The sequence below is a fragment of the Penicillium antarcticum genome (genome assembly GCF_028974205.1).
Source record: "Penicillium antarcticum strain IBT 31339 chromosome Unknown utg000009l_segment0_segment0, whole genome shotgun sequence".
NCBI lineage: Eukaryota > Fungi > Ascomycota > Eurotiomycetes > Eurotiales > Aspergillaceae > Penicillium > Penicillium antarcticum.
In genome coordinates, this window is record NW_026695307.1 from 4,754,215 (window position 1) to 4,778,837 (window position 24,623).

The 24,623-nt window shown below is 49.0% G+C and overlaps 13 protein-coding genes across 13 annotated transcripts; 7 read left to right on the top strand and 6 right to left on the bottom strand.

Moving 5' to 3' along the window:
* Positions 1-426: 426 nt before the first annotated feature.
* N7508_010134 (uncharacterized protein) lies at positions 427-1,302 on the top strand (the record flags this gene model as incomplete). Its single annotated transcript, XM_058468194.1, has 1 exon — positions 427-1,302. The coding sequence occupies one exon, from the start codon at positions 427-429 to the stop codon at positions 1,300-1,302; it is 876 nt and encodes a 291-aa protein (XP_058316040.1).
* Positions 1,303-1,543: 241 nt separating this feature from the next.
* N7508_010135 (uncharacterized protein) lies at positions 1,544-2,489 on the bottom strand (the record flags this gene model as incomplete). The annotated part of the gene is made up of 2 exons (XM_058468195.1): positions 1,544-2,078; positions 2,134-2,489. 2 exons carry the CDS (start codon positions 2,487-2,489, stop codon positions 1,544-1,546), a joined length of 891 nt encoding a protein of 296 aa, XP_058316041.1.
* A 757-nt stretch (positions 2,490-3,246) lies between these two features.
* On the bottom strand, positions 3,247-3,462 carry N7508_010136 (uncharacterized protein; the record flags this gene model as incomplete). The annotated part of the gene is made up of 1 exon (XM_058468196.1): positions 3,247-3,462. One exon carries the CDS (start codon positions 3,460-3,462, stop codon positions 3,247-3,249), a length of 216 nt encoding a protein of 71 aa, XP_058316042.1.
* A 613-nt stretch (positions 3,463-4,075) lies between these two features.
* N7508_010137 (uncharacterized protein) lies at positions 4,076-4,492 on the top strand (the record flags this gene model as incomplete). Its single annotated transcript, XM_058468197.1, has 3 exons — positions 4,076-4,084; positions 4,112-4,381; positions 4,484-4,492. The coding sequence occupies 3 exons, from the start codon at positions 4,076-4,078 to the stop codon at positions 4,490-4,492; spliced, it is 288 nt and encodes a 95-aa protein (XP_058316043.1).
* Positions 4,493-6,176: 1,684 nt separating this feature from the next.
* Positions 6,177-10,569, bottom strand: bud4 (uncharacterized protein; the record flags this gene model as incomplete). The annotated part of the gene is made up of 4 exons (XM_058468198.1): positions 6,177-6,809; positions 6,866-7,563; positions 7,622-10,427; positions 10,480-10,569. 4 exons carry the CDS (start codon positions 10,567-10,569, stop codon positions 6,177-6,179), a joined length of 4,227 nt encoding a protein of 1,408 aa, XP_058316044.1.
* A 661-nt stretch (positions 10,570-11,230) lies between these two features.
* Positions 11,231-13,135, top strand: mrh4 (ATP-dependent RNA helicase MRH4; the record flags this gene model as incomplete). Its single annotated transcript, XM_058468199.1, has 1 exon — positions 11,231-13,135. The coding sequence occupies one exon, from the start codon at positions 11,231-11,233 to the stop codon at positions 13,133-13,135; it is 1,905 nt and encodes a 634-aa protein (XP_058316045.1).
* A 256-nt stretch (positions 13,136-13,391) lies between these two features.
* Positions 13,392-15,096, bottom strand: N7508_010140 (putative carboxylesterase; the record flags this gene model as incomplete). The annotated part of the gene is made up of 2 exons (XM_058468200.1): positions 13,392-13,649; positions 13,732-15,096. 2 exons carry the CDS (start codon positions 15,094-15,096, stop codon positions 13,392-13,394), a joined length of 1,623 nt encoding a protein of 540 aa, XP_058316046.1.
* A 585-nt stretch (positions 15,097-15,681) lies between these two features.
* Positions 15,682-17,745, bottom strand: N7508_010141 (uncharacterized protein; the record flags this gene model as incomplete). Its single annotated transcript, XM_058468201.1, has 2 exons — positions 15,682-17,571; positions 17,632-17,745. 2 exons carry the CDS (start codon positions 17,743-17,745, stop codon positions 15,682-15,684), a joined length of 2,004 nt encoding a protein of 667 aa, XP_058316047.1.
* A 1,049-nt stretch (positions 17,746-18,794) lies between these two features.
* N7508_010142 (mitochondrial 54S ribosomal protein uL14m) lies at positions 18,795-19,406 on the top strand (the record flags this gene model as incomplete). Its single annotated transcript, XM_058468202.1, has 4 exons — positions 18,795-18,829; positions 18,884-18,968; positions 19,046-19,270; positions 19,336-19,406. The coding sequence occupies exons 1-4, from the start codon at positions 18,815-18,817 to the stop codon at positions 19,404-19,406; spliced, it is 396 nt and encodes a 131-aa protein (XP_058316048.1). The 5' UTR covers positions 18,795-18,814.
* Positions 19,407-19,647: 241 nt separating this feature from the next.
* N7508_010143 (DNA-directed RNA polymerase II core subunit RPB9) lies at positions 19,648-20,361 on the bottom strand (the record flags this gene model as incomplete). Its single annotated transcript, XM_058468203.1, has 4 exons — positions 19,648-19,692; positions 19,758-19,847; positions 20,046-20,217; positions 20,285-20,361. 4 exons carry the CDS (start codon positions 20,359-20,361, stop codon positions 19,648-19,650), a joined length of 384 nt encoding a protein of 127 aa, XP_058316049.1.
* Positions 20,362-20,893: 532 nt separating this feature from the next.
* pin1 (peptidylprolyl isomerase ESS1) lies at positions 20,894-21,589 on the top strand (the record flags this gene model as incomplete). The annotated part of the gene is made up of 4 exons (XM_058468204.1): positions 20,894-20,896; positions 20,949-21,349; positions 21,400-21,516; positions 21,580-21,589. 4 exons carry the CDS (start codon positions 20,894-20,896, stop codon positions 21,587-21,589), a joined length of 531 nt encoding a protein of 176 aa, XP_058316050.1.
* Positions 21,590-22,273: 684 nt separating this feature from the next.
* On the top strand, positions 22,274-22,996 carry N7508_010145 (uncharacterized protein; the record flags this gene model as incomplete). Its single annotated transcript, XM_058468205.1, has 1 exon — positions 22,274-22,996. One exon carries the CDS (start codon positions 22,274-22,276, stop codon positions 22,994-22,996), a length of 723 nt encoding a protein of 240 aa, XP_058316051.1.
* Positions 22,997-24,030: 1,034 nt separating this feature from the next.
* On the top strand, positions 24,031-24,350 carry N7508_010146 (uncharacterized protein; the record flags this gene model as incomplete). Its single annotated transcript, XM_058468206.1, has 2 exons — positions 24,031-24,167; positions 24,263-24,350. The coding sequence occupies 2 exons, from the start codon at positions 24,031-24,033 to the stop codon at positions 24,348-24,350; spliced, it is 225 nt and encodes a 74-aa protein (XP_058316052.1).
* Positions 24,351-24,623: the final 273 nt, after the last annotated feature.

Here is a 24,623-nt window from a genome sequence, read left to right on the forward strand (position 1 = left end):
GGAGTTTGCAGAGAGAAATATATGTATAGCAATGTTCATTCGGAAAAAAAATACTCTTTTCTATTTGCGAATGTTCAATCATTGGTGCCTCAGGCATAAAATGAGTAAGCCAGGGGAGATGCCGAGGTTCATTACTTTCATAAGTCAAGACTCGACAATTTCATTCGTCAACGTCCATTTTATTCTTCCCAACGATCCACTTGCTTTGAAAAGATTGGCGCATGTTATCGATCAGTTCCCAACCATATGGCTTGCCAGCCAATGTTGTATGTGGTTCCCCGGACTAATTCCCACAACGGGCCAGTCACCGATGGAGATTTTTTATAAGTAGGAAAGAGCCATTGGAAACATTCAACTACTTGTCAAACTGCACCTAAATTGAGATCCCCTGCACAAGCCCCAGCATCTCCACATTCTACCTGCATAATGGGTCCACGGCCAATCCCTTTCCCAGGTTTCACCCCGATATCTGAGCGGGTGTACCTGCGCAATGGCAACGAAAAGAGCAAGCCTGTTCCTGCGGACGAGCCAACCACAATTATCATCTCTGGCTGGGGCGATGGCATGCCAAAGCATGTCACCAAGTATTCCGATGGCTTCCATGAGCTCTTCCCATCGTCGCGCATTATCGTGATTCTATCGGGTACTCTTCAAGCCTCGAACCAGCAAGAAGAAGCAAGAATCCAAGCCATGATGCCAGTCGTCGACACTATCTTCCCAACACCAACGGGAAGCGGCGGTGAAGAAGAGCGCGTTCTTATCCACGCGATGTCCAACACGGGCGCGATCTTCGCCGCGGCCGCTGTCGTCGGATATCAACGACGACACGGCACCGACAAGACATTCCCTCACAAGCTCTTGATTTGTGACTCCACTCCCGGGAGTCTGGATTTTGCATCTCAAGTTGGTCGTTGGTCGCACGCCATGGCCGTCGGCACAGCGAAATTCTTCCCCTGGCCCGCTATTATCACACAGGGTCTGTGGTATATCTTCCTCTGGGCGAATTGGGCCTGGGAACGTCTTCGTGGCTCAGAGCCTTCGGGCGTTTGGGCGAACCGTGTCATGACTGATAAGAGTATCACATCGACCGATTCTCACAGGTTGTATCTGTATTCCATGGAAGATGAAATTATTGGATGGAAGGATCTTGAGGAGAATGTTGCTGGTGTTAAGGCTTTGGGCTGGCCGGTTGAATTGGAGATGTTCGAGGGTTCGTCTCACGTTGGCCATATGAGACTGCATCCTGAGCAGTATTGGAATAAGGTTCTCAGTGCTTGGAAACAGGCGGTGGCCGATCAATAATGTGTTGAAGCATTGGATCTTGCATTGAGCATATTGGTATTTTTAGCTTAGACCATATATAATACTTACATAAAAGCCTTTCATCACGTTGATAATATCTAATAGATAAAGTTTCGAAATCTTCAAATACACTTGATCAATTTGATACTAGATCAAGAGAGTCTGTTACTACAACAAATGGCGCCTCATGCACGATATCAATTTAAATACAAGACCATAACCAAAAACCTCACTGTGCAAATCAATCACGGTCATCAGGATGAAAAACCAAAGCCCGAACCTCAATACTCTCCCGACCTGGTTCATTCTCCGTCTCGGGGTTAACAAAAGCAGTGTGGGGCACACGGCGAGCTCTGCCATCGGTCTTCGAATCAAAGCACTTGATCAAAGTAACCAAATCCGGAGTCTGAGCATAGCGGTAGTACCACTTGATTTCAGGATCCGGCTTCACGGTGTACGTCTCACCCTCACGGTTAGGGTATATCAACTTCACAGGCACAAGATCACTGTCTGGAACCGAGTTCGCATCAGCGACCGCCAGGGGGTCTTTCAGTATAGTCTTGATTGGACGCCAGACATTGATAATCTGGTATCGGCCCTTGAGGAGCTTCGGTGCATCTTCTGGGAGATGGAAGGGGACTCTGCTTTTGGCTGCGGAGTAAGATTGGTCGATGTGGACGCGTTGAACTGGACCGCGGAGCTTTGTGCCTCGGCTGTTGTCATTTGATGCTCGACGGATGGTGTGGTCGAAGATGAAGATCCGAGAGGCGCCCGTCCTATAACCGTCAGTCTTGGGTCTTGGTGTAAAATGGATTGAAATCGGTTACGTACGCGTCCTTTAACAGTTGTTCAGTCTCTGGGTAATACTCTCGCTTAATCCTTTCTTCATCTAGAAAGTCTTCTTCTTGACTCTCGTGGTAGTAAAGCTGGAACCCATGGCCATCCAGTGTATAGTCCAGTTCATGGCCACTGATATCGTGGATGGTGGCTGGGAGGGTAGTGACAGGTCTATCATAAGTCTCGGGTCTGTCGGTATATGCTGGCGCTGGAGGTGACCCATCTTCATTTTCTTTCAGGAAGTTGAGCGTAGTCTGGACATGCTGAGGTTCCTTGGCAACATGAACTTGAGGCTTTTCAGCACGCGAGGCACCGTGAAAACCGGGAATTTGGACAGCTGCGGAAGCCATATCGGTAATTTGAAATGCTGATTTATCTGGAAGATATTTGAGATGTTATTATCGCAATGAGTGAGGGTATTTCGATCGTTATATAGTACAGTTTGCGGGGGGAGTTCCATTTATCAGGACAGCACGCAATATTCGTATGACATGGAGAAATGCTGATAAATAGGTTGTTTCATTGCGAATAAATATCATTCCAACAATAATAAATACATGTGATGCGGTTGCATTATTGAATTCTAGCTGTCATGCATATCCTATTTATAATCTCGCTTTCTCTGGGGTAAGTTACCATTTGACGGTTGAGATGACGCCACATAGAACCCCGTATGAGAACAGTGCTTTTGAAATGATCAGATGAGTTTGTCTATACTCCTAGCCCTTAACTTAGTACAGTAGGGTTGCACAAAATATTTTACCTTTGCAGGAAATCGAATTACGCAATAAATCCGTCTGTGAAAAGTGACTGTAGCGAGTTGTCTATTGGCACACACTACTGCATTTCAACTTGTCCAGATGGCTCCAATTCAGACGGGCATGGTTTCCACCTGCAGTCGGTTCTACAAGTCAACGAGTATGTTTGTGTTGGTATATCTTCAGCGTGATCAGAATGGTGAAATCATCTAGAAATGTTCGATTGGGCATGTCTCGATGCGTACAAAGGAATTGTTCAATGCACCCATGGGAATACACCCAAGAAAATCTTGACTCTAATTTAAGGACAAAAATGCACACCTTGTGCTCGAGATTGGCTTGGTCTATTTCAGTCGTGAACAATTCCCAATTCCGTGAGGTCCTGAACAGTAACGTTAGGCTGAGTATACTCCGGTTCAAAAAGGTCATAGTTCGTCGCCATTCCGAAATTGGGTCTGCGCGTGCTTGTTCCGTTCAATAGAATCTCACCAGAGCCATAGAGAAATTCTTCCACTTCCTCCGTAACCTGAACGAACTTCCCCGACATTGCGCGATCGCCTTGCATGGCGATTGTGACGGTAGGTTTTATTGGTCGAGTCCTCTCGGCCTAGTTTAGTTCTTTCCGCATCCTTGCTAGGAGCCCAGACAAATGAAGTTCATTATAGGGGAAGTTCAGAAATCCCAGTTCAATGGAACACAAGGAATCCGGTACTGAGTTAAGTATATCAATCAACTCCGACGTATTCACGCTGAAACCAGAAAGCCCCAACTGACATAGCTTTGACTATGCCTCAATAGGGAAAACCTCTTTCCAAGGGATAAGTGGATCTCCTATAGAGAATATAGAATTATTATCAGATGTGATCGATACATCGATATAGGTGAGTTCCTTGGCTAGGTTAAGAGCCTGATAAAAATATCCGCTTCGGAATCTAGCTAAGTCATAAACACCACTAGTGCTAGTAAGCAACGATAGATGAAGGCGCCGAAAGCCTAGATGTTTTATGATAGCTGCAAAATAATTGTGTCCTTCATATGGCTGATCAAAGATTATTTAATTTATTCCTGTAGAAAGTTGCTTTAAATCGAAGCTTAACTTAGACAAAATATGCTACTCGATTATTGGAGGCCCACTTTCCTAGATCAATGGCGCGGAAACAAAACATGCGTTATCCCAAATGATCTCCGTAATCTGTTGTCGAAACTTTGGATAGTCCGCTACAGCACGGAAAACTTGGATATTTAACGAATTGGCCGATAGAAACACGCGTGACAAGGAGAATGGCGTGATGTCGCTGAGTTTTTGGCATGTCAAGCGCAAGAACTTGACATCTTTGTTTGGCACGAAGCGCACAATAAATGAAATGATTTTAGGGGGAAGCGGGGGGGACGAAGAAACCACGGGCTTTGTGTTGCTATCTCGGATCGGGAGGACGGCGAAGCCATTGAAAGTTGGTTGTGGGTTGGAAGTTGCGCAGATACGGGTGAACAGTGGGCTAAATAGAACACAGGCGGGTGAAATCGTATGCGCAACTAGTACTAGTTTGAGCCAGGATAAGTCAATTTTAGTTGTTCAGCACCCACAGGGGGCCTGAAACTCCCCTAGACAGGCTAGTCAGCTAAGTTAGCACACAAATTGCCCGCGCACAGGTCCAGGGTCACGGTAAGTAAACATGGTATACTCTTTTAACGCGACGCCGGCTCTATATCGGGTGGGCGAGTGCGTGGTTATTAAAAAATTGCAGTTGAGGCAAATCAACGGCAGTCTACTATTGCAGCTCAATGGTCATATAATCCATAGATATCATTGGCCTAAAGCCAGCAAGGCATCTTCTATACTCTGTACTCGGAGTACAAAGTCACCCTAACTACTAGGCTGGTTTCCCGCAGTCGAGCTTTGGCCGAACTAGGAAATGGACACTAAACGACTCTTCTGAGTGGCCAAATACTTGGTCACTTGTCTATTATGGATTGGAAACTCGCCCGCCATGTATCCCAGGTAGAGGAGAGTCATGAGCCAGGAACTGCAAGATATACCTTGAGAGATTTTATTTTCCCAATGAATTATTTTCACATACCTGGGTCATGTAAGTAAAGGCGAGTACAGGAAGTGAAAACATGTCGATTGTTCGAAGAACCCTTTGAGCTTCGTGACTACCAACTTGCAGATGTTGGACTGTTCCATAAAGAAATATCGCTTTTGTCATCGGCAGTAGGATCGGAGTCTGGTAAGTATCATGGGCTGAGTTGATGACCTCCAAGGAACTTGTTCAATTAACATGCATCTGTTGTTCGAGTCTGCTCTTTGTGAAGATTTCGTTTCTAGCAACACACTTGCTGAGCAAGATGGTGATTACATGACACAGCATTTGGGTAAACACCAGACCAACTACCTACATTGGAAGAATCTCGATTGCTTCATGACAAACCGGGATGCTCGTACGTGTCTTATTTTTCCGACTCATTCATTTTCAGTATCTGATATTTACCGAACAGAGACTTCGGTAGCTGTTCCTATATTTGCCCCAGTATTCAGGCTATGTTCTCGATCGAGGCAACCGACTTCCCTCTTTCAATTAAATTTCGTGAGGCATCCGCCCACCAAGAGGTTTGAGAGCTGGCCAGGCAAATGCACTCATTCGCCTCGCCGACTAAAAGCTTTATGAGATCGGAGTTCTCTCTTAGTATCCGTTGCAATGAGATTTGGGGGCAAATCTAAAGACTCGAGGTTGCGAGCAGTACTAATGTTAAACGTCTAGAGTAACGCCACATTCAACGGCTCGACTGTACTAGAGGGATCGGCTAATTGAATACGTTTCAACACCAGAAATGAAATTTGTAGACGCAATTATGGACTCAAGAAAGAAAAGGAAAAGCGTATGTATCATTAAGGTACAGCAAAGAACAAGCAACGACGAGTATCATGAAAGAATCATTTGTGCGATGGGGTCTTCGAATCGTACAGCTGCCATATTGCTCACGCTGCAAACACGCCTATTGCTGACAGGCTCGAAACAATTCTTGAGAAGGATAATCTAACAGAGAAAGGAAACCAAAAAAGATTGCATCATACACCAACACCAGGGGGAAAGCAAAGGAACGGAAAATCGAATCGTGAAATGAGCAGCTCAAAACGAAAATGAAATAAAAAAAAAGAAAGGCCGATCAAAAGCATCCAGCACGTAAATAAAAAAGGAATAGTTAGTTGTGACAACCCAACATCATGAGCAGAAGAAGTGAACGGCTGGCTTGTGTTATCATCAACTCGGGCTCAAGGGACTAGAACATAAGGGAGCGGGTTTTTTGTCGGCGTGCCTCGGCACCTCCCATTTCAGGTTGGGAGTATGTGTGCTTGTGTCGAGAACGAGGAGGCTGGGACGCCGGCGCCCCAGATCCTGCAGAAGAAGGCGGCCCCATCATCGCGCTGTTCCTGTTCCGAGAAGGCGACGCGGGTGGCACAGGAATGCCGCTGCTCGGTCGTGAAGTCCCGCTGGTAGGTCGGGAAGTCTCTTGCTTGGCCATCATGCTGCGCTCGCGCTTGAGCACGAGGTCGGCCCAAGGCTTGATCGCGCCATTTCCGGATGCGGAGCCCTTACCGACAGCCTCGGACATGACTCGAAGCCAACCGTCCTTGTCTGCGGCGCTGTCGGCGTAGAAGTCAATTACTTCACCGTTCCCAAAACGAATCCGGAAACCTTCTTCGACAAACATATAGCCATCTTCTTCCTCGGCAAAAGCAGACTTTCGACGACCGCCATTCTTGGTGCTAGTCTCTTTCTGGAGGAGTGAGGACCGGTCGTCAATGAGTTTAGAGGCCTTGGCAAGGTTGATTGTAGCTCGAGGCTGGCGGGTTGTTTCATGGTACGCTGTCAACTTGGAACCCTGAAGCTTGAAGAAGCGACGGCGCCAGAACTATTGTTGGTTACGGTTAGTAGGAGCTCAATAGTAAAATTAGGAACAAGACTTACTGGGCAATCGCCACCTTGTTGGGACAGGAATCCCTCCCAAGACCGAGCTGCAACGCTCTCTGCATCTCGCATTTCACGAATGCAAGCATTCATACTCTTTGGCATATCCTCATCCTTACTACCCTTGGGCTTGGGGACAAAGAGGAGTTGCACCTCTAATTTACCAATCTTGTATGGTGGGCGGCGCTGCGCGTTAACGCTAGTAGCACTCTTCTTACTCTTGACACTGCTCATTTGATCTTCGACGGCCCATTCGTTAAAGCATGCAACATCAACGACATGAGGACGGCCGAAGGCTTCCTGTTCGTGGTCGCTCAGGGCAACATAAGCGCGACCAAAGCTACCATCACGAGCAACCAGGTTACGAAGGCGATCGTAAACAGGGGCATTGACATCCTTGGCCTTCTGCTGCTGAGACTGCATTTGCTGCTTCATGTCAAGCTCTTTGCGACGACGAGGGGAAGCAAACACACGACTGAGAGCCGACGCCTTTTGACGCGATGGGGATGCCGCAGGCTCGGGTGTTTGGAACTTGTTTTCGTCGATTTTCATCTGCAGAGTCAACTGGAACTCCAGGTCGTTCTGGACAATGAGCTCGAACTCCTGTCCGATGGGAGCCGTCTTTCCCATTTCCAGCCAAGATGTAGTGACGCAGTGGAGCCCGTTATCTAAGGTGAGTGCGAAGTATGAACGTTCACCTAATGAAATGGTTAGTCAAAGTTGCCTGCATCATGGATGTCAACAAAAGGGTCTTACCACGGGGAAGAGGCATATCCAAGTACTTGAGCCCGACAACCTTCACAAACAGACGGCCACGCTCTTCGCCATCTTCGAATGACTCAGCGGTGGCCGGCTCGTTCTCTTCAACGGTGGCAGGGGCTTCTTGGACATTGCTAGCCTGGCCTGGGAGGGGAGGCACTGGGCCCGCGCCAGGAACAGGCTTCTTCTTCGGAATGCCAGTGGCGGGTTTGATGCTGGAACGTCGGGGTGATCCATTCCAAGGGACTGTGGTCCAAGTTTGCTGGCTAGGCTTGCGAGGAGAGGAACCAGCAGACCTCGTGCCACGTGGGTCCTGGGGAGTCTGTTCCGGAGAGGGCATTGGTTCTTCTTCGTTGCGGCTGCTGGCAATGATGACTTTGGTGTTTTGTCTCATAAGGTAGCCTCGCTGCACGGAGAAGCAAGAGTCAGCAGGGATGGAACGATATCCTCGGGTAACGGGAGTCTGGAGGTATTTTGCCTGGGAAGGGGCAAGACGGGGAATTGGGGAAAGAGCGTGGAACGCTACCTTTTGGGACTCGATAACACGATCAAACTCTTTGTTCAACCCGGAGCCAAGACTCTCTTCCTGAATACTGAACGGGATGTCCAGTTTCATGAGACTGCTTTGGCGTTGGTTGAAATCCGTGGGAAGGGTCAATTTAGGCGGCGAGTCGGCGTGCTTGTTCTCCTGATCGGAGGGATCCGTCTCGCGCGAAACCTGCTTGGTGAGTGGAGGCACTGGAGGAATATGTTGGCCACTGATCTTGCGGCGAGTGGCAGCCATAGACTGCATATCTGCAGGAGTCAAAGAAGGTCGGGTCTTGAGGCCGGCACCAGGAGCCCTGATGGTGGCAACCGGTTCGGGAACAGACTCGTCGGAGGAGCTTTCTACTTCCTCCTGAAGCTCCTCACGTTCCTCTTCGGGCTGGTGTTCGTCTTCCTGCTCTTTCTCGAAGTCCTCATCGTCTTCAACCGGGTGACGGATGACGGAGTCTGGAGTGGAGGGCTCTGATTCTTGGTCTTCGTGCATCTCAGGGGTAACGGGACGTCCGAGAGACTGGCGAATTGAAGTCATATCCAAACGCTGGTCCTTAGATGGGGCTTCTCCTTCTTCTTCTTCTTCTTCTTCTTCTTCTTCTTCTTCTTGCTCATCCTGCGTCTCGTTGATTTGCGTAGTTTTTTGGGCAGTGCCCTTCTCTTCAGCAGTTGGAGTGCTTTGGCCTGAGCCCTGGCTGTGATTGTCATTGCGAGCACGTTCGGCAGCCTCTGCGGCGGAGCGGAGGGAGTAGTTGCTGTCCTCGTCGTACTTGGCTCGCTGGTCGCGGGAAGACAGGCTGTTGTCAGACATGTTCTGGTAGTAATCAGTGATAGAGAACATGTCTTCGTCATTCTCCTCCTGCTTGATGATCACGCTCGAAGCGTCATCATCATCGGTTTCCAATGATGGAATGGGAACATCAGGGTCATAATGGTCATAATGGCGAGGGCTGGAATCGATTTGAGAAGACGCGTCAAAGCTATCGTCGTCGTCCTCGTCGTAGCTATCACCCTTGCGCATGTCTCGTAGGATTGAGTCGCGCGAAATTCGGGGAGGTGAGAAGAAATTTTCCTTAGGATCTTCTTCTTCCTCGGCATCATTCGTTTTTGATGCGGGTTCCGGCGCAGCGACCAGCTTCTTCTCGGGTTCCTCAGTATCCTCTGCGTGGTCTTCGTGGGTCTCGTTGTTTTCTTCTTTCTCATGCAACATCATAAGGCGAAGCCGATCCTCCAGGGACACGACACCCCCGATATCAGACTTATTATACGAGGCAGCAGCTGGAGGTGCTGGGAGGTTTCGCTGACCGGCACTTCCAAGTTCAAATGCAGCTCCTAACTTGCCGGGCGAAGAGGGTCGCGCAGCTGACAAGCGGTTGACCGATGGCAGAGGTGGGAGGGGGCGTCGCTCGCCATTGGAGTCCAACGATTCGACACGCTTGTGGGCGGATGAGTCTCTCTCGCGGGAGACTGGTCGGTCCTCGGTGTTGCGGCTCTCAACATGCTCGGAGAAAACATCACCCTCGTCATCTGTGCCAGGGCTCATGAATCGCCAATCCTCGGGCAATACAACAGGGGTCTTCTCGATGTCCTCAAGAGAAGCGTCGAAGCTATCATCACGCTCAATTGAAGATTCGTGCTCGAAGCTGATGTCACCCTCCTCTTCCTCCGACTCATAACTATTTTCTCGGGATTCAGACGCAACTGAAGATGGGTCGGGTGTCGTCATTTCATATTCGTTAACCTGAGGAGGAGCGTGGTCAAATGTGACACTCTTGGCATGTCGATGGCCTGCGCTGCCATACTCGGACCAGATATCATGCTGAGGATCAAATCCTTTGCCGTATCGACTGCCCTTGGAGAGAGATGATTTGCTTGGCGAGGCTTGATCCTTGCTTGGGGATTGGGGTCGTGGGATATAGCTGTCATCTTCATCGTCAAACTGGGACTTGGCGACATTCATTTGGCTGTCACGTTGCGGTGAGCGGTCGCGTGCCAGTGGCCTCTGAGGGACAGCGACCGCAGCTGGGTCGTACTCTGTGCCACCTTCCAGGAACATGCTATGGTTCTTCACCTTGGAGACGCGCTTCAGATTCTCGAGCGATGGGCGTCTGGTTGGGAAATATGATCCCTCTGGGTCGTATGGCTTTTTGTTCTCGGTTCCCTTGGAAAACGGCGATGGAGTCTCGCGACCTTTCCAGAACAGACGTGGGGAAGCTTTGCTGTTCAATGAAGAGACATCGTAGGAAGGCGACTCGCCATTGGGCATCTATGTTCATTGTTAGAATGGTGAAACACGCGACATTCACATCGCAAAATACCTTGGTAACTTGGTTCCAGCTTGGCGAGTTGCGCCTCTGGGCCATAGGACTCACTTCGGAAAGCGGCCGCTGGCCAGATCCGTTACCCATTCTGATAGTGGAGAGGGACTTGCAATCTGTTATCGTAATAGAGTACCAAGATAGATATCTGAGATGTGTCAGTACTTGTTCATTACGTCCAGATCGGCGAGTGGGTTTGCGACTGATGACGAAGGGCAAGGCTGAATCGCGCCAGGTCAGGTACCATACCTTTCTTAATAGATACCGCAATTCGCGTGGGACTTGTTAGCCCTGGTGCATTCGCTGGGAAAGCGTAAAGTCGTGTCGATCGTAGCAGGAATGCTGCTTCAAAGGGCCAAAACAGACTCGAATTGAGCGTTCGCAAGGGTCAAGGCAACAAAGGGATAACGAAGGGATACAAACTTCAACTCAAAGAGGCAAAAGAGCCAGGGAATAGAAAAACAAAGAAAGAGGTGAAGAAGAGAAGCGAAACCTGATATGTCTGACTCTATTGAAGTGGATTGTTACCCCAAGCAAAGAGTGTTGTCGCGGCAGTCGCTGGGGCAACCGCGTGGGCCCAAGCAAGCTGAAACGGATGAGTCAGCTGGATTACGTCAGGCCCGTGATCTGCGCTAGGCCCAAAAGGGGATAGCGGCATGGATCATCGCAAAAAAACATCTGAACCGGTTCTGGCCTCTTCGACACGGACTGAGACTTTGGATTTTCGAGTTCATTCCTAGTGTTTAACAGAATGCCTGTACCAGTACCATCTTCGATATGTTTCGCATGCCATACTAGAGCCACCGTCTTCCCATCGATCGTGTCGTCGACATCATGGCAGACCACGCGAGGCATGGCCTCCGTTCGAGTGCGTCGCAAGGCTGCTCGTATGGCCCTCTCACCCAATGTCTCTAGACAATCGATGCCTTCATCCGATAAGCCCCGATCATCCAGATCACGCGCCGGGCCTTTTGCCTCGATGAATCAGACTGAAGCACGGCTTCGGGACACTCCACGATCACGATCCCAGGCGGCCCTCAAACGCTCAGGGGAAGAGGGCAAGGTGGAGAAGAAGGACAGCCCGCTGTACAAGGCGTTGAAGATGCAAACGATGCTCTCACCTATCAATTATGGCAAGCGTGCTGCCGTCAAAGCCAAGCTTGCCAATCTCGACAGTTTCGATCACTTCCCGCTCCTTCCAGCGGTGCGACAATCGATTTTCGTCCAGGCTCTGCCCGGTCTCACAGATATCCAGCCTACCCCCATTCAACGACTCGCGATCCCCGAGCTCCTCAAGGAAGAGCCTAGGAAAAAGAAGCACGCAAAAAAGGCGGATGAAGAAGAATACACGTATGACCAGTTCCTCTTGGCAGCCGAGACTGGCTCAGGCAAAACCCTTGCATACATGCTTCCAGTCGTTGATGCTATCAAGCGTGCTGAGGCACGTGAGGCGGAGGAAGAAAAGGTCTTGGAAGAGCAAAAGGCAAGGGAGCGGGAGGAGAGAATGAAGAACAAGACCTTTGATCTGGAGCCTGAGGAGCCGCCTATGACGAATGCTGCTCGTCCCCGGGCCATCATCCTTGTCCCAACTTCTGAACTAGTTTCCCAGGTCGGTGCCAAACTTAAGGAATTGGCTCATACGGTCAAGTACCGCCCCGGTGCCATCGCAGCAACCTTCACCCCACGTCGAATTATGAACGCCATCTTCAACCCAGCCGGCGTCGACATCCTTGTTTCAACCCCACATCTTCTTGGCTCCGTTGCGAAAACGAATCCTAATATCCTTAGCCGAGTCACTCACCTCGTCCTCGATGAAGCTGATTCTTTGATGGACAAGTCCTTCATTCCAACAACCACCGACATCATCTCCAAGGTCACACCATCGCTCAAGAAACTAATCCTTTGCTCGGCCACCATTCCCCGCAGTCTTGACAACCAGTTGCGCAAGCGCTACCCCGATATCAAACGACTGACAACTCCCAACCTCCACGCCGTTCCTCGTCGTGTCCAGCTTGGTGTAGTAGACATCGAGAAAGAGCCTTACCGCGGCAACCGAGACCTCGCCTGTGCCGATGTCATCTGGTCTATCGGAAAGGCCGGCGAGAGATCCGATCAAACCGAGACATGGGGACCCCTCAACGCATACATGGACCCGAAGGTCAAGAAAATTATCGTATTCGTCAACCAGCGTGAGGAAGCAGATGACGTTGCCCAATTCCTACGCACTAAGGGCATTGACGCCGTCTCGCTGTCCCGTGACACCGACTCCAGAAAGCAAGAGCAGACCCTCGCTGAGTTCACCGAGGTGAAGCTGCCCCCTACCGCAGAGGAGATCATGCTCCAGAAGAAGAACGCCCGCGCTTCCAAGAGCATTCCCTTCGAGCTTCCCGATCGCAAAGAGCCTATTCGCAAGCTTGCCGACACAAAGGTTCTCGTGACCACCGACATCGCCTCCCGTGGTATCGACACCCTAGCCGTCAAGACTGTCATCCTCTACCACGTTCCCCACACAACCATCGACTTCATCCACAGACTGGGTCGTCTCGGTCGTATGGGTAAGCGTGGTCGTGGTGTCGTCTTGGTAGGCAAGAAGGACCGCAAGGACGTTGTCCGCGAAGTCCGCGAGGGCATGTACCGTGGCCAGGCCCTGATCTAGATGCACATATGCATATATGTCTATTTCTATTTCATTGTATAAATTCTGTATCATACATGGCGTTGATTTAAGGTTTTGATTTTTGGGAACTGGAAAACGACTATACCCATTGTCATTGTCATTGCAATAGTCATTGGATCATTGGAAGTCTGTACGATATGCAATCATATATAACGACCTAATTCATTCTCCTCTTGTCCATATTGATACTTGATTCCATCAGTAGACTCTAAAGGGGCGTCTTTCTGGTTGTGTCTTAAATTGGCACCTCCTTCGCCAGCCTTCGCCAGAAATCACATCTCTTGTTCAGTTGGTCTAGCTTTAAATTCTCCGTTCCATCATACACAATCACAAATTCCTTTTTGTTATGCTGTAGCTCAGGTACACCAGGTTGCGAAGCATTCGTCGCCTTGTGCGCATTCGGGTCACCTGTCTGGAAGAAACTCGCGAAAGCGCCAGCATATCCCTCATACACGACGGGGTTCGTCTGTTGAACGGCATTGATACGATTCCACTAAAATCAATCATATTAGCCAATGATTCCAACCCAAGAACGCATTCAACGAAAATAATAACAGAAGGAAGTAGGAACACACATAGATGGTATCACTCCCATGCGTCGCCGGCGAAATAGTATACTCCCCAAGATATCCCTTCTTCTTAGCAGCCGAAGCAATCCAATAGGCTGGGCAGGCAAGCACAACATCCCGATACACCAACCCAGCCCTAACAAACGAAGTATTATACTGCGCAATAGTCTCCGTACTCCCAACAGCGGGATAATAAACAGAATCGACCTGTTTTATCTGTTTTGCCGATAACCCGGGTACGAATCCAGTAAGCCAGCTGTGGAAACTCTCAATTGAGGAATTGAATCCATTCACTAAGACGGCGCTGTCGAGACCCGAGGGGATAAAATTCTGGCCTTCGTGGCTGTTATACATACCCCACACAAACTCCGTGTCCAGGGAGTCGCTGTTGACGGTTTCCGTAAGTGTTTCCGTGAGAAAGGTCCCGTCTATCACTGGTGCCCATGTATAGGAGCTCGTTGTCCAGGTATGGCTTGCGGCAATGACGAGATTCGCATCACGAATTGTCTGCACGCCTACGGATTTGATGCAGGAAAGTGTTTCATGAACATGTTCCAGTCCGTTACAGCCTGTCAAATTGACAAATTGTGCGTAGATCGCCTCTGCTTGCGGTGCATTGTAGGCATATGTCTTCGGCCAGAAGGGCGAGCTAGCAAGGGCTTTGGAGAAAAGCTTCGGTTGGCCATTTCGTCCATTTGCGAGGACTTGTGCAACGACCGAGCCTGCACCAGCTGACTGGCCCCAGATTGTTACATTCTTAGGATCACCGCCAAAGCTGTGGATGTGGCTTTGGACCCATTTCAGGGCGTATTGTTGGTCCAGTAGGCCAGGGTTTAGATCTGATGTTGATGATTCTTTGATTGCATTTCCGGGGAGAAAACCAAAGGCATTGACGCGGTAGTTTGAATAGATTACCACGTAGTCATTGCGATTGCTCACATTCAAAATTGGGAATGAGGATGGCGGCATGGTGAAAGCGGCGCTGCCTTGGATGAAGGCTCCGCCGTAGAATACGACTAGGACTGGTCTTTTTGTTTCTTTTGATAGATCCCATGGTCTTGAGAAGAGGCCTAAATACAGGCAGTCTTCGCTTCCGTTGACTGTGCGCTGGGGGCACATGTCGAAGTCTTGGTTTGTATCATAGCTGCCTCCGGTGATCCTCTGTGGCGGTTGAGGTGCTCGGAAACGATTCTCACCAGTTGGTGGTGAGGCAAATGGGATCTTGCGGAAATACGAGAGATTGTATGTGCTGTCATATTGGCCTTGGAAGGATCCATAGTCGAGGTTCACTAGAGGGTTGTCATATGCAGCACTGGCGGTAGTACCCAGGCCGATAAGAGGGAGAATCAGTGAGTATAGTCTCATTCTCATGGTCTGCAAGCTCTAGTAGTACTTATATCCCATTCCTTCTGGCGTCGTTTTTCTCCGGGGTGTAGGCCATTTATAGTCTGTCTGGGCAAGGTGAAACATCCATCATATTGGACCAGAGAAGCAAATTCGGCAGAGAAACCTCCGAGGGTCCCAGCATTTCTGTCAAGAAATCCCAGCCGTTTCCAATCAGACGATGTCAGAGACTTATATGGGGGCAGCTCATTGGTGCAGTTATTGCTCATGCTGCCCGCGGAGAGGAAATGCGGGGGACGTACTCTGCAGTGACCTTATTGTTCGGGGTTGAACATCCCGATGCATTTGCAGTACTGAATGGCATAGATTATAGCTATAGAATAGTACATGTCCCAGGTATGTTCATAGTCAACGCCTCACCGGAATCCCATGCAAAGCCTCAACTTCCTACCCTAAAATGCACCCTTAAAAGGAATCCGAACACCTAATGCAATCGCAGTCACGCTATATATAATATTCAGCGAAATTGTCTCCCCAAATGCCGTTCGTTCCTCATGAGCGTAAACGCCGTCTTTGCTCGATTTCTCGAAGAACCAGTGCCTTCCTCTTCCTTTACATAGTCATGCGAAGTTCTCTGGTGCGACGCCGACTTGCCCGAGCATCACGGCGGGCCTCGTTTGTATCGCTGGTCTCTGCTTCGGGAGTGTATGTATCAGACAGTTCCGGTGTCGGGGTAATGCCAAAGCTGACACCCCGTCCTCGACGACTAACTCGGGACTGTGCGTCAGGGGACAAGAAGCGATGTACAGTGCGGTGATCCATGACTCGCTCTTCACCATCAGGACTCTTATCGGTGTGTGGCCATTGGAATCCGTACAGCTTAGAGTGGCGCTCGCAGCGAGGGCATTCACGTCTTGTCAGGTACGAGTTGGATTGGACGAACCAATCATCACAGGTCTGACACTCGACCCAGCGATCATATCTCTGAGCAAGCAACCGCGATGTCTTGGTGTAGTCTCCGGGAACTCGGGCAATTTGGGAATCGGTCTCGACGGAGTCAACAATGAATCGACGCCTGCTCCATTTCTTCCGAGTCTTGGGCTTTTCGGCAGTTGTCTCATCTGTTTCAAGGGATTCCGATAAGTTTGGCTGTTCTTCCTTGGGGAACGTGTCCTTGGGAGGAGTCATGAGGGCGAGCTGACCTTCGGCTGAGGCATCGGCATGATCCTTGCCATTTGATGTTGCAGATTCTGTCTGGTTTGAATATCTGGTCTCCTCTGTCTTGATCTTCATTCTAATGTCATCCACCGTTGTCGGTGTGGTTGACGTTGACGAACGATGAGATTCATCGACGTTAGAATTAGGAGATTCAGGAAAGGCAGCCTGCGAGTTCTGGGCCTGCTTTGTTTCGCCTGAAGCAGCAGTGTTTGGCTGTTCAGATTCTGTGGCTAGTGGTGGGAGTGGTGAGTCCGTTGGGGTGGGCTCTGGCGTTAGATCTGTGAGCTCCTGTCTCAATTTGGACGCCTGGGGTATAGCGCCAGTCAAAACAGGAGTTGGAACAAGTTCAGTGTCTGGGGTAGTGACAAAATCTGACTCGGAGGTTGAGGCTGCTTCACCAGCGAGCTCAGAGGCAGAAATTTCTTTTCGCAATTTAGATACTTGTCGCTGGAATTTGGCTCGCTTTCGTGGAGTAGAGCATGACACGGTCGAGGAAGAATCGGAGTCCACTTCAGAGCTGCGGCGGCGTTTCCTAGTTCCCGCAGTGTCTTCGACTGGGGTGGCTTCAATCGACACCGGGCTTGATTCTTTGCTGTTCTGATCCGAATCCGCTTGAGAAGACCAACCATTGCGAACAGCTCGTTCGCAGGTGGAGCACAGGCATTCGCAATTATCAATGCCAAAGTAATCCTCTCCGTAAGAGACCGTGATCTCCTCTCCCTCGTAAATGTCGCGCATGGCCAGGACAGACATGCCCTCGTTTCCACGAGTTGCCAGGCTGCCATTTGCATCACAGTCGTGGTTGGCAAAGCGGGCAGGTCCCAAAAAAAAAGACGGGGTTTTGCGCCGACTCGACATCACAATACTGAAGTCTTTGCGGGTCAGGCCAAGATCCATCTCTTCTTCATGGGTCATAGACACGAGTGTTCCGCTCAAGTATTTGATCTCTTCACCCTTCTTGATGAACCTGCGGGCACAAATTGCGGCTTCGTGTTGCGTGATAATGTATCGGTTGGTGGTGGTGACCTCGAACGGGCAGTCGGGGAGGTACATCTGGATGTATTTGCGGAGGTGACGGCGAAACCATTCCTTTTCACGGGGGCTGCGGAGATTTGTCAGGTATTTCTTGAGCCCTGAAATGTCCAGCAGCTTGCGCTCAGCACTTGTGATATCTCTGTCGACAATCACATCGCGTAGAAGAATGCGCCCAATATCGTCGTCGTGGATACCGCGGGCAGGGCTGTATTTGGTGCGATTCTTCCGTGTGGTGGTCCAGAAGTAAGCCTGTGAGAAGCTCGTGTCAGTTATCAGAGTTCATTGTTGCATTGCGGGCAAAGGGCGTACGTGATCCACCAGCGCATCAGTTGCGACATCGTCATAGCTGGCCAGTTTGGCCAGGGTCAGGCGCTCGCGACGCTCTGCCGCTGGCGAGCTGTTACGCGCTCTCTTCGGAGGCATGATTGGCGTAGCAAACAACTGAGCACCGCTAGAGATCAAAGCGGTAGCAAGGAAGTGGTGTCATGGAATGCGGAACGGGTGCAAAGGGCGGTTGAACCGCGGAGACCAGCGGAGACCTGTTGAAGATCCAGTGAATGAGAAAGCGCTCTTGAAATGTTGTCAGATTCAAAAAGATAATGATAAAAATGAGTGACTGAAGGAAATCAGAATGAAGTTGTCGCCATTGAGACCAAGGGGAGAGGCCCTCTCGCAACGAGGCTTGGTTTTAGGGGCGGAACCAACACTCGGATGTGAGACCTGGCCGCCTTTCCCTTGCCCTTCCCCTCCGTTGTGACAAAAGGCCAACAATGTTAATATTATATGTGATCAATCAAATCCCTTGCCCTGGCTGTTTGCCATTTACGTGCTCAAGTTACATTGTACCTATATGCACAATGCGTCATACCTCCAAGCTGCATCACGCGAATCTTCGTGAGTCGATCTTCAACGGTCTCCTTTGATGGTCAACCATGTTTTTATTTCATTTAGATAAGATGGAACTATTTATTACAGAGACATTAATGTCATGGCATGGCGTCTAAGGGGAAATAATAGGAAAATTACATACTAGGTAGATAGATAGACTACATTTGCGTTGAATATATATAAGTTAGTTCGCGCTTTACCTCCATACCTACGTCAGAGCAAGGTCCATGCCAAACCACTTACTGATGTGGCTTGGAAACACATTTCTACGAAGAGGAACTGATTATACAAAAGAATACTAGTAAATTCCATAGGTCCATGAGCGACTGAAGAATAATTCCTAATATTCAGTTAGGATTCTGCCCAATATGGTCTTTTCTACCTGGACTACTTTGGTATAATACATTCCAAATATCAAGCTCTTCCATGAATTCGTAAAATAGTATACTTAATGTTCCAGCATCGAATAATAGCAAGACTAGAAGTAGCAACTTGTTGGATAGAGGTAGATAGGCCCGGATAAACTTAACTGTCCGGGGAAACCTACCTCCGACCGCAAGAACAAATTGTGGACGGAGCAACAACGACAGACGGAGCAACCACAATGATTCAACTAAAGGTACGGAAATATACATTTTAATCGAGAATGCGATACTGACGGATTTGCTGCCAGACACTATTAAATTGCATTGACAACTCCGGCGCCTCGATCGTCGAGTGCGTGAACGTCCTCAAGAAGAAGCGGCCCGCGACAATCGGTCAGTCTCCGCGATACTTGGTCCAGCATGGACTGCAAAAGAAATACACAGAAAAGCTAATATACATGGCGCGTCAGGTGATCGGATAGTCGTTGTCGTCCAGAAGCAGAGATCCGCGGGCTCCGAAGCCACCACCGCCGCTGCGCTTGCGAACAAGGTTCGCCGTGGTGATATCCGACATGCCGTTGTTGTTCGTGTGAAGAAGGAGCTGCAGCGCCCTGATGGCTCCCTCGTCCGATTCGGTGATAATGCTTGCGTGTTGGTCAACAAGTCTGGAGACCCTATTGGGACAAGAATGAACGGTTAGTGCTTCTAGAAGTTCAAAACTTATCCCTAGTCTGCAATCTGGTTACTGACGTTTATACAGGAGTCGTCGGTCAGGAGCTACGGAAAAAACAGTGGTCCAAGATCTTGTCGTTGGCACCGGTGCATGTGTAAGATCCACGTGAGTTTCTACATTGGAGAGCGCTGTATTCTTTTTCTTTGGCAGAATGTTTCTTTTCAATTCTATGTATCAATAGCAACCCGCATCATACCAAAGCCCCGTTCGAAGTCAGTATATGCTTTTTAGATTGTCGATCGCCAAACTCCTGTATGCATCTTCACGCGAAAACTCGCAGAAATCAAAAAAACTAATCAAGGGTATCGGGGATCGCGTAGACCGTATCGTAAGAGGACATCACATGTAGACGTTACCGCATGCACAACAGACGTAGTAGAGTTTCTGAGCAAGTAGTGACACGGTCAGCGCATGGTCTCCATGGATATCAGAGCAGGATCGGATCTCACCATTCCAGTTTCAGCAGAACGTTGTTGGGACTGGAAGAAAACGGCCTCCGTTTCACCGCAGCTCGGGCAAAGCTTGTTGGCACGGGGAAGCTGTAATCGAGGAAAAATCATATGTTAGCCACTGAACGTACAGGAAGTGTCAGAGTGACTGGCACTAGGCCAGGAGTCGGTGTCCGAGGAATCCAAGCAGTCAATGTCGTCCATAAATTGCGCCTCTTTAGGGCCCGGGCCGCAGACAGAACAAGTGATCTTGTCGCCGCATAGGGTACAGAAACCAGGGAGACAAACCGTGGGATCAGAGCCAACATCCTGGGTGACACCGGCAGTATCGCCGACTTGGCTGTGGAGCTTGTTTTGGTAGACGCAGTAGGAGGAAGCTGGCTCGCCGACATGGCAGGTTCGGCAGGTGAACATCAGCTGGTTGGTCACACGGTCTTCTTTGGGATACAGCAAGTTGGAGCTATTGAATTTGTTAGTGAGTCTTCATTCAGATTGCGCCATTTGAGCTGCAGCTCAGGAAAACGTACCATTCGCGACAGAACTTGAAATGAATCTGGTCGGCTTGCTTCGTGTCGCCACCAGCGGAGGGCGAAGGGCTAGACATCTTGGGAGGCTTCAGAGTAATAAATTTGAAGCTTTGGAATAGGGTATCACAATGGGAGGTGAGTTGAAAGAGAACGCGAAAGAATTGTAATAAGACTGAGTGATATAAAAGACTGTCAAGTCGTTGGCGTCGATTGGCCGAGATACGCTAACCTGGTTGGGGTATAGACTCAAGTTCTGCCGCAGCCAATTGGATAAAGCTGCTATTCCGGCAGAATAAGATCAATGGATTGTATTGGGAAAAGTTTGCTTAGAGCATTTAGATATGATATGAGATATTTGTTTGAGTGTATTTCTTACTTAAATGTTGCTTTAATTTCTACCTGGCCTCTTCTCAAGGCCGAAATTCCAGCTACTTCAGACGTGTAAGTTGGCGGTGGCTAAGGCGGTATCATACTTAGCCTAAAAAGGCCTAGCGCCGCCTCAGTTTGCGTAGTTTGCACTCGTGCATCATATCCCCCGCAGTTTCCTACAATAGCTCTCTTCAAGCTTCAATACAATCACTTCTCCTCTGTAATCATCAATTTTTGACAATGGTGGGGCCGATTGATAGTTTTGATCTGAGTACACAGCTGATTGTATAAATAGGCCGACACTGGACTTCCAGCAGGATGGGAAGTTCGCCATTCCAACTCCAAGAACCTTCCCTACTACTTCAACCCCTCTACAAAGGAATCCCGCTGGGAACCACCTGCTGAAACAGATACCGAGAAGCTCAAACTCTACATGGCGCAAAACCACACCCCCGCATCCCATCCTGATGCCTCAGGCGAAGGCGAGGGCAAGATTCGCTGCAGCCACCTGCTCGTCAAGCACCGCGACAGCCGTCGCCCCAGCAGCTGGAAGGAGGCAGAGATCACTCGCTCGAAAGAGGAGGCAATTGAGATCCTGAAGGTCCACGAGCAGCGAATCCAGTCCGGAGAGACCTCACTCGGTGACCTTGCAGTCTCGGAGTCCGACTGCAGCAGTGCTCGCAAGAAGGGAGACCTGTGAGTGTTTACGCGTATACTCACTGCTATACCTGACTAACAACCTGAAGTGGCTTCTTTGGCCGCAGCGAGATGCAGAAGGAGTTCGAAGATGCCGCTTTCGCCTTGCAGCCTGGCCAGGTCAGCGGAATTGTGGAGACAGCTTCTGGAGTGCACCTCATCGAACGGTATGCTATGCTTATGAACTCATATCTCTATTGATATATAAGAGCTAACCTTGGGCTTGACAGAGTCCAATAAATCCGTTCCTCTGCTCATTCCTCGATTTCAAGTTGCGGGCTAGCGAAAAATCTCGGATCGCATCTATGCCTTGATGACCCTTGGTTGCACGTCTTGGGAATCATATGAAAAGACAACCTACGAAGGATGAAATTACGTCTTTGTTCCTCTTTGTTTCCCGAACACGCTCTTCTGGATAGAAACATCTAAAAACAACAATGTAACAAAGATATTAGTGTGGATGACATCGGTTTTGGGGAGCAAGTTAATAAAAAAAAACACTACAAGGATCACTGATGTACCAAACTCAATATATATCTGTATCACTTCACTTTTTGTAACGATTCTTTCATCGGGATGGGTACATGGGCTGAAGCGCAATACAATTAATGACACTGATAATCATCGTGGGCTATACCTTGCAAACGCCATGGGACCAGGACTTGTTTACTTGTCAAATCCGGCAACAATAGAGGAACAATACTATTCAAGAACTAAGACTATGTGTATAGATCGAGGTCAAAGTTTCTAAAGGGGACGACAATGGTATTGTCGCTCGAGACAAGACTGCCTTTTGAAACCCGGCATTTGCCAGCAACCTTTTTATGAGTCCTAGGTCTCCCCGTCACTTCTCTTCCCATCTAGCTTTCCAATTCCCTGCTTGCTTGCGTTTTTCTCGTCAACATCAAACATCCCATCGCATCCATGTCTTCTAACTTCGAGACTCTGAGAAAGAAGCGCTACATCATAAATAGTCTCAATAATTCCACGTCGATTCTCGACTACCGTTTCAACGAAATGGACTTCGTTCTGCCTACTTGGGTCCACGTCCCTGCCGAGGTACGCAATGGCCTCGCCGACATCCGCAAGAAAGTCATGGTCACTGTCACCCTCATGAAGCAACTGATGCTCATCCGCAACAACCGCTTCTTCGAGATCTGCCCCACCAGGTCTGGTGCCCTGCACCAGGTGCACGTCCTCTCCGTCAAGCGCCTTCTCGAGTGGAAGGAGCGCTGGGACCAGATCGACCCAACCCTCTCTGTCTCGGTTAAGATTCCTTGTGAGACCCTGCGATTCTGCGTCGACGAGTTTGCCTATGCTCGTTTCACCACCGATTACACCGAGAAGATCCATACTTTGATGTCTGGTGCTTTCCAGCAGTGGCGCGCAGCTTGTCATGCTGTCAGTCACCTCTCCTGCCGCCTGATGGTTGGCAAAGAGCAGGATTACCTCGACTGGCGCAAGTGGTTTGATGGCGAGTTCACTGCCCACATGCGGGAATGGGAGAACTGCCTGAAGGGCCTGGTTCTGCCCACCTGGGAGGAAGTTATTGATGATCTCTTCTTGATGATTCATGATCGTGTGGAGGATGCCGAAGAGCTTGCCGAAACTTTCTACATCCGTGGTGCTGACTCCCCATGTCTATGAGGGCAACATCCAACAATCGCTTCCCTCATCGTGATAAAAATGATTCATCAGTCATGACTCTAAGGAATTAGAGTCATTAAATCCATGGGTTCGACTGGCCGGATACACACACGTGAAGGTCCTGGAATAGAAATGCCATGTATCATAAAGTCAGCTTGATGACATTTATGGAAGTCAGTGTAATAAACAAACATTCATAATCGTTCATTTCCTTCCAAGCGCCACTTCATATAAGCCATTTTTTCACATTCGGCAAGTGAAAAAAAAAAAGATTAAATATCGGTTTGTTCAAGATACATCTCGCTGGTTCAAAAGAGATGTGCAATTCTTGGGATGTCGTCCACGGTCACGTGCCTGCACAACCCTAGTTCAGATGATTCCAAAACAAAGACGTTACATTACTCAAGAAAACAAAAAAAAGAGACAATGATACGACAGTCTGGATAAAGCCATTGTGCTACTTGTGGAACTGTCTCATCTCATTTTAAAAGCCTTGCATAATTCCAACTTCCCTTTCGTCAGACTAAGTCACCCCGAGAAATGAGAGTCACAAATGCCTTTAAAAATGGGTGGCCCACAAAAGGCATAGAAGTCTGTCTCCCTCTGAATTCTCTAAGTTTGAGCCAACTTTATTCTTAGCAGAACATCTAATGTTAACTCGCTACTAAACCAGCAGAAATACTTGACCAATCTATCCATCTAGATGTACACCTCCTGGGCCCGAAAGCGAATACTATGTGGCTACATCTAGGACGGAGGCCCATGGGAATGCCTAGACATGAGTCAATGTCTAGGCCAAAGAATGATCAGGTTATACAGCCATATGGCACCATGCAAAGTCTGCTGGAAAAGAGGCGACAAGCGACTAGGCAAAGAACCGGAAATTCTCTCTGCTGACCGAAAAGAACAGAAGACAACAGATGCTAAAGATGGTAAATCTCCCTTAAGGATCAGGCAAGGCCAGAAACAACAGGTTAAGAGCGAGGAACCTGCTGTACCGACTTCACCAAAACGCTGCTACACCACCCTTGGACATGGACATGGATCCGAATTGGGTACACCGGTGTCTTTCAGTGGAGGAGAATAACTTTGATTCCTCTAGGGTTCGTGACCCGGTTAAGTTGGAGTCGACTAGAAAGCATTATCGCGCTGGGCGTACAAGCGCGGATTGGTATGCTGTGGAGTGTGACTTTTAACTTTTCCTTCTTGTCTTGCGGATATCATTCGTTTATACTGATTGTTACCATCTTGTATAGATTCGTGCAGCTGCTGGGCCGGCCGTGTAGATGATGAGCCTGCGGAGGAGGATGACGGCGTGGAAGCAGAGCGTGATGCGCACACCAACATATGCTGAATGGCTTGATAGACATAGCCTCTCCTGCAAAGAATAGGTATAGGGCGCGATGATGAAGGCTCATACGTTCTTTACTAGTGACTTGCTTTCATCTATATAGTAGGGCGAAATTGATGGTATATTCCTAAACTAGACATGACTTGAGAAGGGGAAGGTATGAAAAATACACCATGAGACTAAAAAAAATCATTCCGAAGTTGAACCCAGCCCGGACAAAATACTCCAACAGAAATTTTTCAACATTGAGATGCAGGGGGGTGGGGGTGGGCGGTT